The following is an 11,005-nucleotide window of genomic DNA, read 5'->3' on the forward strand; positions in this document are numbered from 1 at the left end:
TCTGTTTAAAATAGATATACATTATATCAAAATCAAGGATCTACAGTTTCTGATATGGAAAGGAAGAGTTGAATGTCATAGTCTTATTCTTGAGGTTTACATAATTAATTTTGACGTTCACAAAACGAAATATGAACCTCTATCGACCTCCTGGCAAACTAACAGTGAGTTCATTGTTCGAAAAACTGGCAGGTGTTTGAGGAGAACAACCAACAGCACCGGCACCCCTATGAATTGAGAATGCAGGTTCTTTGGAGGGTGGAAGTGATGTAGCTTCATTGCTCTGCAGCATACGAATTACCGAAGACATTGTTGGTCGATCAGCTGGAGCTTCTTGAACACACAAAAACCCTACATGGATACACCTCAAAGCTTCATCACGCTGGCACGTTTCCCTTAACAATTCATCAATAACCTCGATTCCTCTTCCTTCATTCCATAACTTCCACGCCTAAGGGAAATAACATGTATATAAACTCATCAGTCTGCAAGGCTTAAAAAAAGGAGAGATATAAACTAGGATTTCTAGTACTTACCCATCCAGCTAGTGTGAGCGGATCTTCAAAACGATGAAAAGCAGAATTCCGCTTTCCGCTCACAATCTCTAAGAGTAATACTCCAAAGCTAAACAAATCCAATTTCTCTGAAAAATGGCCATAGAGGGCATATTCAGGCGACATGTAACCGCTACATGAATGGTAGAGAAATCAGCAATAAGGACTGCAAAAGGTTTACAATTATATATGAAGGAAACATTGTAACTTACTATGTCCCAACAACCCTGTTTGTATTTGCCTCAGTTTGATCCATTCCGAAAATTTTTGCCATCCCGAAGTCTGAAATTTTGGGTTTCATTTTTCCATCCAGCAGAACGTTGCTTGCTTTTAGGTCCCTGTGAATGATTTTCAATCTAGAATACTTGTGGATATAAAGTACTCCTTGAGCAACACCTTCTATAATTCGAAAACGTGCACCCCAATCCAGTTTTGTCTTTTCTGATGAATCTGATTGCACAAACCGTAATGAAGAATGATTTTAATGTTGCAAAAAGGTAATAAAATGTGATGCTCTGGAAGTCAACAATATGAAAGAATTAATGGTAGAAGTGATGAGCATATACCAAACAAAAATCTGTCCAAACTTCGATTGGGCATGTATTCGTAGATCAATATCATTTCCTCATCCTCAACACAGCAGCCCAAAAGCCTAACAAGATTGGTATGTTGGAGCTTCGCTATAAGATTTAACTCATTCATGAACTCCTCATGTCCTTGCCCTGACTTCTTTGACAACCTTTTTATGGCTACTTCTTCATTTTCAATCAAAATACCCTGTAGAGGATGAAAAATTCCAGAAGAAAGGAACCCCTAAACTCTAACAATGAAACTTTATTTGGGACATCTATAAGAAATATTCAGAAGAAATGATGAAGAACTAGTAATGTGCTAGCATGTAGTGCACACAGTGGAAGAGTCACCTTATAAACAGGACCAAATCCTCCCACTCCGAGTTTATTAGCTTCAGAGAAGTTGTTTGTAGCAGCTACTATACTCCTTAACCTAAAGAGCGGTAGTTCTGTATTATTTTTTCGACTTGCAGCACCCACATTACCTTTAGTCTCACCATACTTCCTCCTATGCTCCCTGTTAAAAATTATTATCTGTTTGGGTCACTCTTCTCTGTGTGCCTTCACAAGTGTGTGTGTGTGCGCGCGTGCAAGAGAGAGACAAAGAGACAGACAGAGTGGTAGCAGTACCTTCTCTTTCCGGAAGATTTCTTCCATAAGAAGTAGCCAGAAACCATTGTAAGCAATCCTGCTGTTGCTGAGACTAAGGCAATTACAAGGGTCCGCTTATCACTAGGATGCTTATCGGCACGATCCTTACCACCTGCAAAGGAAAGAAAAATATCAGGCCAACCAAATGATTGCTCCAATTACAAGGGACTAAGGGAGGGGTTATAACCGCAACGAACCCTCTACTGCTTTTCCCAATCCTTTCACTCGCTTTCTCCGTCTCAAGATTGCAAACACAATAAGGCCTAAAAGAACTGGTACAAAGGCAGTTGAGCCTGCCACAACGCCAACAATCAATCCCTTGTTACTTTTCCAACTCTTAAACTCAGATGCTGCAAGTTTGATGTATAAAGTTCTTCCCTGGTCGTCACTTGATGCTAGTTGTTGCAAATCCAAAAGCTCTCCTTTCCAAACCGAACATCCACTTCTGTCGTAAGCATAAGCAGTGCAAGAGCAGTTTCTAAGGCAGAACAATTCACATTCCGCAATACTCCCAACCTCCACAGACTGTTTATTTACAGGCAATGACATGCTAGGAAGTTCAAGAAACCGGTCTGGCTTCCCGTTAGCACTAGTAGCATTTTCACAATACAGACGGGTTTTTCTCGAACACCCACCAGAGTAGTCCTTCAAATCCCAATCTCTCTTCAACTTGGGCTCAAAACCGTTCAAGCAATTACAGGCGAGGTTGCTTACCTCATTGCAACTTCCGAATGCGCCACACAAATGATAAACTTCGCATTGCTTTCTCGGTTGAGACCAAAACAAATTCCATTGCCCGGAAGTCTCCAACAATGTATGCTGTCGAATCTGCCCCGAAGTAAACATCACGAAACGAGATATTCTACTAGGATCATAAAGAGAATAGGTGAAATAACTTTCCGTTTCGTTGGTAAAATAGCTGAAGTTGTATATATAATTGAGCCTCATTTCCGGAACCAACCTGAAAGTCTTTGATTTTGCATCCCATGATCCACTAGTCCAATACTGTATAGACCTATTCCACAGTATGAGATACGCATTGCTTCCGTTGGGGTCTAACTCGAGCGAGAAAAGACCCGGTGCAGGATCCTCCGAACTCTTCCATGAAGTAAGAATTTGGGTTTGTTTGGTAACAGCGTTAAACCCAATCCTACCTCCTGGAAGCCATGTGTGAGCTGGATGATCAAAGCTTTGCCATAACGGCTCCGACGTACTATTACCAGACCCCGATATCAAGACGAGGTTTCCGCTATCCAAAAGACGTGCAGTGGTGGCGGAGGAGGAGGTTAAATTCGTTGACCAAATGGGGGTTTTGGACTCGTTGAAGAGGACTAAATTACCATCTGAAATCCTCAAAACCGAAGAAAATCTATCGGAAACTGGTTTTTCTCTGTTTGCCACCCAAACTATGGTTTTCTGACTATCGGATACTACTTGTCCGGAGTACCACATGCCTATGTAGAAGTTTGAAGAATAACCAGGATTGAAGAAACCGAGCTCTAAAATCCCAGCGGCGGAGGCAAGGGTTTGGTAGCCGGAGAGAGATTGGCTTGCGGTGATGGAGTCTACTGCAAGGGAGACATGGGTTTTGAGATAGCAGAAGAAAAGAACTGAAAGCACCAATCTTTGCTTGGTTTTGGCATCCATGGCTGCTCAGAAAAATTTGCACACAAAGTTGAGAGAGAGATTTCTAAGCCAAATAGTTTTAAATCGTTTCAGTGGCCAAATCGTGTGGCTAAAAGTCAAAGGTGAGTTTCTTTGGGTTTTTTTTCCACAAATCCCACTGAGGATCCATTTGTTTTTCGGACTTGGATTGTCAGCCCTCCCATTTCAGTGCCCTCCTCGTGCCCTCATGTTTGTGTGGTCACGGTTAAGCCACGTCAACATTTTATATTACTATTTCTTTTTATTTTATTATTTTTATAAAAATATTTAAATAATTTAATTTTAATTTATTAATATTTAATTAATATTTTTATCCAATTGGACAAAAGAGTAGGTTCCATTCCAAGCCACGTAGCATTTAACAAAAAAATTAATAGACAAACTGACAGAGGTCTGACATTGCAACAAATTCGTAAGATGAGGTATGACATTGTAATTTTTAAAACATGAGGTATGAGATTGTGGTTCGACCTATAGTTGAGGTAGTTTTGTGTAATTTACCCTAAAAGCTATTTTATCCAATTTTTCGTCAATTTAAGTCACTTGACATACCTTAGAGTGTAATACCATCATTCTCTCGCCTATAAGCCCTTAACATTTCATATAGGTTGCGAACCTAACGTCTAATTTACCCTCTAAAGTTAACTTCATACATTATTTCTTTACGAAAAATTGACAATCTACCCTCCAATGTGTATCACATGTCAGTAACGTAACTTAAATTGACGGAAGATTGAATATAGTAGCTTTGTATATAATATTAGGGATGTAATTGGTATATTTTTATAATTTAAGGATTGATTTTTCTGAAAAAAATCATTTAGAGACCTAATTTTTACTCATGTGATAATTGAGAAACTAAATTGACAATTCAACCTATAAATTAAGAATGTTAGAAATTTAGTGTAGAATAAAAATTGAACCAACCAACCCAAACTAAAAATCTTGGTAAATCGAAATGAATTAAAATGGTCTTTATGTGGTTACTTAAAAATATCATTAACGGCAATGGACGTTTGGTCAATGGTTCAATCCTTGACCGAACGAAATCGGGTCTTGTCCACCCATATTTATGAGCATCCTGAGAAACTTGGTTGAAATTTCCTCAAAATTTCAGTTTAGGAAAGTTACCTCATTACAGACTTAATTCAATCTGTTGAGATTTCCTTATTTATTTCAATTCGATATTTCCGTCAATGTCCATATTAATAAAGAGTGATATTATTCTTACCTCAATGTCTTATCTTCTTACCCATCTTTTAATGAATTTTTTAATTATAAATTTGTTCATTTACAAAAAGACTGATAAGGACATTAATTATCTTGTTTTGCTTAATTTAAAAAATAAATAAAAAAACAGGTTAGGCATGGGAAACAATTTGTCTACCTTAAACCCTAACTCATATTTTCATCTCATTTCATTCAGAGAATGTAAAAAAATAGCAATGGACTTAAAAGATGACGCTTATATGGAAGAGGTAGAAGATTATGTTTCCATTGAAAAGGTAGAAGAATAATTTGTGTGTAGGTCATTTGAATTTATCAATCATATTTTTAAATTTTTCGTCGAATTCTTTTGAATTTGGATATCCATTTGAATTTGCAGACCTTAGTGGTTTTCATTAACATATTATTTGTTATACTTTTTAAGAGACAATTTTATAATTTCATATGTACGTATATGTTAAATGTTATTTTGGGAATAATTGTGGGTGGGAAAATAGCATTTTAATTTTTTAACTTTTTAAGGTGTGAGATTATAACGTGGATGAGAAAATAAGACAATGAGATGAGTCTAGTAGCTCTCATAATAAATTGGTTGTGAGAACTTTTTCTGATAAGATTTTCGAATTTTTGAGATTTCTAGGATTTGGAAAAGAAAAGAGGCGCACTAAAACCCTAGCGATTGAAGTCTGTCCTTGGTAGCTCTCTGTGATTCAAATTCCTCATCCAACATAGCTCGTACAGTAAGGTAATTACATCCATGTATGAACCTGTGTTTACTAAAATTTAGTGCTATTCGTATTTCAATCATTAATTTAGGGATTCATTTTCAACGTTTAAGTATTAATCTCAAGGACCAAGAATTCTCAATGAAATTTCCTTGTTTTGAAGCATAATTCTAAATGATTTCGTCGATCCACACATTTTTGTTATTTGGTATTCACTTCTAAGTAATTTCCTAGATCTGCAACTTACCTTGATATTTTTGTTTTTGGTGAGTAGATACAACTTTGTTAAGATGTTGTGTTTGATATACATTTTACTCAAACAAATTTGAATAACTTATCACCACTTATGTCGATATTTATTTATCTCCATAACCATGATAGTTAAGACAAGGGATTTGGATCCTCTCCTGAGCTAATGGAGAAGATCCTCCTGACCAAGTGTTATGGACCGTTGGATTTTCATCAAACGGCTATAATTATTATAACTTTAAAAGGACTCACCTGTTTGTAGCCGTTGGATAAAAATCCAACGGCCCACAACACTTGGTCAGGAGGATCCTCTCCATTAGCTAAGGAGAGGATCCAAATCCGGAAGTTCAATGTTTAATTAATAGGTCTTTTGTAGATTTTTTGTTAGAAAAGGCCCAGTTTCAAAGATTTTTAGCTAGATTTGGGGGTTAGAAAAGAAGGGCACCAAATGAAACAAAATTGGTGATGGAAGGGTGTGGATTGGTGAAGTTTGGTTTGTTTAAGGCGTCAAACAATGGAAAGAACCAATCTTGTTGGTTTGATTTATCATTTAATTATGACTCAAACATTAGTTCAATTCAACTAAACCACTCATAAGCAGGGACGTTTCTGAGATTTTGGGGGCTCTGTGTAGAAATTATATAGGGGCTCTTTTGCTCATGATTACATTATCTCACAAAAGCATACTAAACCAATAAAATGATCATATATTAGTATCATAATTAAAAGAAATTTTGTAACTAAAATGATGTCATCAATCTACAAAATCATTAGTGGACATGTAAAAGAAGTCATGAAACAAAACATAAAGATGAAAAAAAAGTAGAAACTAGAAACACTAATCCAAATTGCAAAAACAATAATTATGGTAATACCTAAATTAAAGGCGGCCTTTAATCTTCAGTAAAAAATTATATTAAGGCCTTAATCTATGTATCTCTCTTCATTCTCTCTACCCAAACAAGAAACAAAATAATCAAATCTAGATTCTAGATTTGATTAATGTAATAATATATTAACCGCCACTTAGTACTACGGCCTAGTGGTATTTTTTCTTATAAGTGAGAGGTCTTAGATTTGATTCTCGCGAAAAGTGAATTCGAATCGTATTATTGCTAGGTCATTGTGAGGCTTAACCTGTCACATCTCGGCCCAGGATGGGCCCCCACCACATCCGGGCCCGCTCCACCACCGTAGCACGATATTGTCCACTTTGGGCCCCGACTACGCCTTCACGGTTTTGTTTTTGGGAACTCACACAAGAACTTCCCAGTGGGTCACCCATCATGGGAGTGATCTCGTGCGCTACTCGCTTAACTTCGGAGTTCCCATGAAACCCGAAGCCAGTGAGCTCCCAAAAAGCCTCGTTTTAGGTAGGGATGAGAATATACATTTAAGGATCACTCCCCTAGACGATGTGGGATGTTACAATCCACCCCCTAGGGGCCCAACGTCCTCGTCGGCACACTTCCAGCCAGGGATTGGCTCTGATACCAAATTGTCACATCCCGGCCCAGGCCCCCACCACATCCCGGCCCGGGCCCCCACCACATCCCGGGCCCCCACCACATCTCGGGCCTGCTCCACCACCGTAGCACGATATTGACCGTTTTGGGCCCCGACTACGCTCTCACGGTTTTGTTTCTGGGAACTCACACGAGAACTTCCCAGTGGGTCACCCATAATGGGAGTGCTATCGCGCGCTACTCGCTTAACTTCGGAGTTCCCATGGAACCCGAAGCCAGAGAGCTCCCAAAAGGCCTCATGCTAGGTAGGGATGAGAATATACATTTAAGGATCACTCCCCTAGGCGATGTGGGATGTTAGATAACCCGCTCGCCCACCCCCATTAGTAAAGATAATATCTTTTGTACCGAAAAAAACATTATCCAAAATATTTTACTATTAATATATTGACATCAAAGTGCATGGGAGATGAGCACAATAACAAATGGTGGCAACAAATAAAGCAAACTGCGCATATCGCAACGAAATCTTTCAAATTATAATTGTTTGTCATAGATACACAGATGATCTATATCCTTATTTTACTAACCGATTCTTTTTATCTAATTTTCAGTACGTAGAGAGTAGACAAGATATGAATATAGACGATAAGAAAGGTGGGGCAATCAGTGAAACAAAGGTGGCCGAGGAGGAGGTTACAGAAAATTCAACACAACCAAAACGCAAAAGCTTCTGGACTGAGTGTGATCAGTGCAGGATACCATTTGAGTATTTCGACAGATATTTCCTTGGTCACCGTTTCAGATGCAACGGCTGCCGAGGAATATTTGTTGCTCTAGAAGTCGATCCGCCATCTACTCAACGTAGCCGTAATACCGGAAAGTGAGTTCGTCGCGGCGGCAGCAGAATTAATTGTTTGGGCTGCTGATATTCAGGAATGCAAGATGCTTCATCGAAACTTAAATTACAATGCGGAGAAACCTTTTGAGCATTTACTCTTGCAGTCAAGGTTAAATAAATTTTCAGCAAGCCTTACATGATGAGGGGATGATAAGACCTGGTTTAAGATTTTAATTTTATTTATGAGACATGATTTAAGATTGAACCAAAAGTGATGAATTGGTTTCTTATTCATTGGTTTACATTATAGTTATACTCAAATATGTTCTTATTGACCTAAAAATAAACCTGTTTACTTATTTTGTCGCACTCCCCAAACTGCCAGACACCAAACCCTAAACGGCTATACCCTTTTGCCTTTGTCTCATTCCCCAAACAAACACCAACCATAAACATCCTTGTTTATTCTAGACCACCACTTCGAAGGTTAGCTTAAAGCCACCAAATTCTCAGAGCCGGTCCTGAAGGGATGTATTCGTGTGACATGCAAATTCCCTGACTAGGACATGAGAGCCTTTCCAGCTATCTCCAGCTTCTAACTGTAATTGACAGGTTTGATAAGAATATGTAGGATAGAAAGGTAAAGGCTGTTCATGTCTTGGTCCTCAAATCAAACACGACTCACATTCACAGCCAAAACTGATCTTGTCAGTTGTCGTACACAGTCCCATGCAGATTTCGAGTCGTTTATCGTGTTATGTAGGAAATTTCTACTTCTAAATTTCACCTCTCTTATACATGCATGCATATGAATTTTGTGCACCTCTTTTTTTAGCTTTTCACACACATTTATTTGTTTTTTAGGTTTCTAATTGAATAAATCAAACGAAAACAACGTACATGATTAAATAAAGGCATGTGAGAGGCTAAGACATATGTCTTTTCATCATTTTTCATAAAAAATAGTTACACAGTAGAATCTCTTAGTCCTATCGATTAAATTATGAAAATCAGGCTTTGTACGTGGCCCTCCTACAAATTCACCAATAAAAAATGAGGTATGCTATCCATACACCATTTTTTACTTCTCTCACACCTCTTATTAATTTTTGCTCTTTGATATTTTTTAATTCATCCGATCCGACGACCGAAAATTAAAAGAGTATGAGAGAAGTAAAAAAGGATTTGTGGATATCACATCCCTAAAAAATAGTCATCCTCTCAAAATGCAATCTCTATTAGCCCTCTTTGACAAAAAAAATTCCTCATTATCCACACAATATTAACACAAATTATCGTTGCAATATTGATAAATTATTGCCACAATATTAAGAGTATTTTCGACAAACGAGCAAGTAGCTATTACACTTTGGAAAGGGATATTTTCCGGATCCTATCCACCAATCCAGGCTTTTGAAATTTAGTCAAATGGCTAAAATTATTATAACTTTTAAAGGGAGCCCCTATTTTTAGCCGTTTGATCAAATTTCAAGGGTCCGAATTGGTGGATTTGGTGGAAGGGGTCTGAAGTGGATCCCTTTCCTTACACTTTGACAGACAGGCTGACTATTTTTGGTTATTGGATATAAAATTTAAAACGTCTATCATGCCTCTTGAGAGATTTTTTTAGTGTGTCTGAAATGCGGAATAGTACATCATGTGTTATTATAAGAGTAGTAAAATATTTATATTAAAAAATAAAATTTCCTTAATAACCGTTAATGTACCATATGTGTTATGAGCACAATTTCCGTTATTTGAGGGCTAATGTCAAAGACTCAAAGCAACGGTTTGTCAAGTTCAATATTTATATTTTCCAATCACCGAAACTATACAATCAATCAATAATATAAACTCACACCAAAGTCTACGCCAAGTACCCGATCGTAATTTCGAACAATGAACCCGCCACCGCCCGTACACATCCAACTCTCCTCCCCGGGCTTTCCGCCAGCCACCACGATCACCCCAACACCTGATGGGACCCACCGGAAGGTCGCGATCGCCGTTGATTTAAGTGAGGAGAGCGCCTTCGCCGTCCGATGGGCCGTCCAGAACTACCTCCGACCCGGGGACACCGTCATCCTCCTCCACGTTCGACCCACCAGCGTCCTCTACGGCGCCGACTGGGGATCCGTTGACCCCAACGACGCCGTCTCCTCCTTCTCTGAGTCGCAGCAGAAATTGGAGGACGACTTCGACGCCTTCACCACTACCAAGGCGGCCGACCTGGCGCAGCCGTTAGTGGAGGCGCAATTTCCGTTCAAAATCCACATAGTGAAGGACCACGACATGAAGGAGCGGCTCTGCTTGGAAGTCGAGAGGCTCCGGCTCAGCGTCGTCATCATGGGCAGCCGCGGCTTCGGCGCCGCCAAGCGAGCCCCCAAGGTCGGCAGGCTCGGCAGCGTCACTGACTACTGTGTTCACCACTGTGTTTGTCCAGTTGTGGTCGTGAGGTATCCTGATGACTCGGACGGGTTGGGCCCTGGCGGCGAACCCGATACCCCGGTGGATCTCCACCCGGTGCCGGAGGAGGATCCGGAGGACTTCAATGAAGGCTCCTCCTCCGACAACGATGATGCGCATGGTAAATTTCGTTTGTCCTCAACTGTAAATTACACTAAATAATCGTAAATTGTAAATTGACCCCTTTTTCTCTTGTCATGTTGCAGAAATCGAATAAATTGAAGGTTGGAGGGCTTACGCAGATTTAAATGGGTTTATGGCTACTCTTGTAATTTCTAGTGTTTTTCACTTTGCATTTTCTCATTGTCAAACCGTGAAAACTAGTGGTGAATTCAATGTGTGTCTCAGTCTGTATAATCACATGCATGTTTGATTTTATAGCTTTACCCTTGTTACGGTAATGGTCATTTACTTTGTTTTTACTCCGACAACCACGGAATCAAACATAAGACTTCGGGTACAAGTGAACACCTTAATCATACACCCGAGCGTCGTTAACCATACGAACTAAATGTCATAATACAGTTGTTAGAATTATTATTATTTTTTTGAAGCATCAAACCACTTGTATTATTCGGCACATAAAAGA

The 11,005-nt window shown here is 39.1% G+C and overlaps 2 protein-coding genes across 3 annotated transcripts; one reads left to right on the forward strand and one right to left on the reverse strand.

Moving 5' to 3' along the window:
• On the reverse strand, positions 1 to 3,502 carry LOC139193831 (receptor-like serine/threonine-protein kinase SD1-8). 2 transcript variants are annotated; one of them, XM_070817558.1, is made up of 7 exons: positions 1,975 to 3,502; positions 1,757 to 1,889; positions 1,478 to 1,643; positions 1,121 to 1,331; positions 767 to 1,004; positions 537 to 687; positions 1 to 451 (listed from the first exon to the last, which is right to left on the reverse strand). In XM_070817558.1, the coding sequence occupies exons 1-7, from the start codon at positions 3,422 to 3,424 to the stop codon at positions 140 to 142; spliced, it is 2,661 nt and encodes an 886-aa protein (XP_070673659.1). In that variant the 5' UTR covers positions 3,425 to 3,502; the 3' UTR covers positions 1 to 139. The 2 variants fall into 2 exon arrangements, 1 of the variants encoding a protein (XP_070673659.1); XR_011578332.1 differs by having other exon boundaries at positions 416 to 451; positions 537 to 643.
• Positions 3,503 to 9,695: 6,193 nt separating this feature from the next.
• LOC103404766 (universal stress protein PHOS32-like) lies at positions 9,696 to 10,796 on the forward strand. Its single transcript, XM_008343724.4, has 2 exons — positions 9,696 to 10,537; positions 10,623 to 10,796. The coding sequence occupies exons 1-2, from the start codon at positions 9,850 to 9,852 to the stop codon at positions 10,631 to 10,633; spliced, it is 699 nt and encodes a 232-aa protein (XP_008341946.1). The 5' UTR covers positions 9,696 to 9,849; the 3' UTR covers positions 10,634 to 10,796.
• The last annotated feature ends 209 nt before the right edge of the window (positions 10,797 to 11,005 follow it).

Source organism: Malus domestica, chromosome 17, assembly GCF_042453785.1.
Source record: "Malus domestica chromosome 17, GDT2T_hap1".
NCBI classification, from domain to species: domain Eukaryota; kingdom Viridiplantae; phylum Streptophyta; class Magnoliopsida; order Rosales; family Rosaceae; genus Malus; species Malus domestica.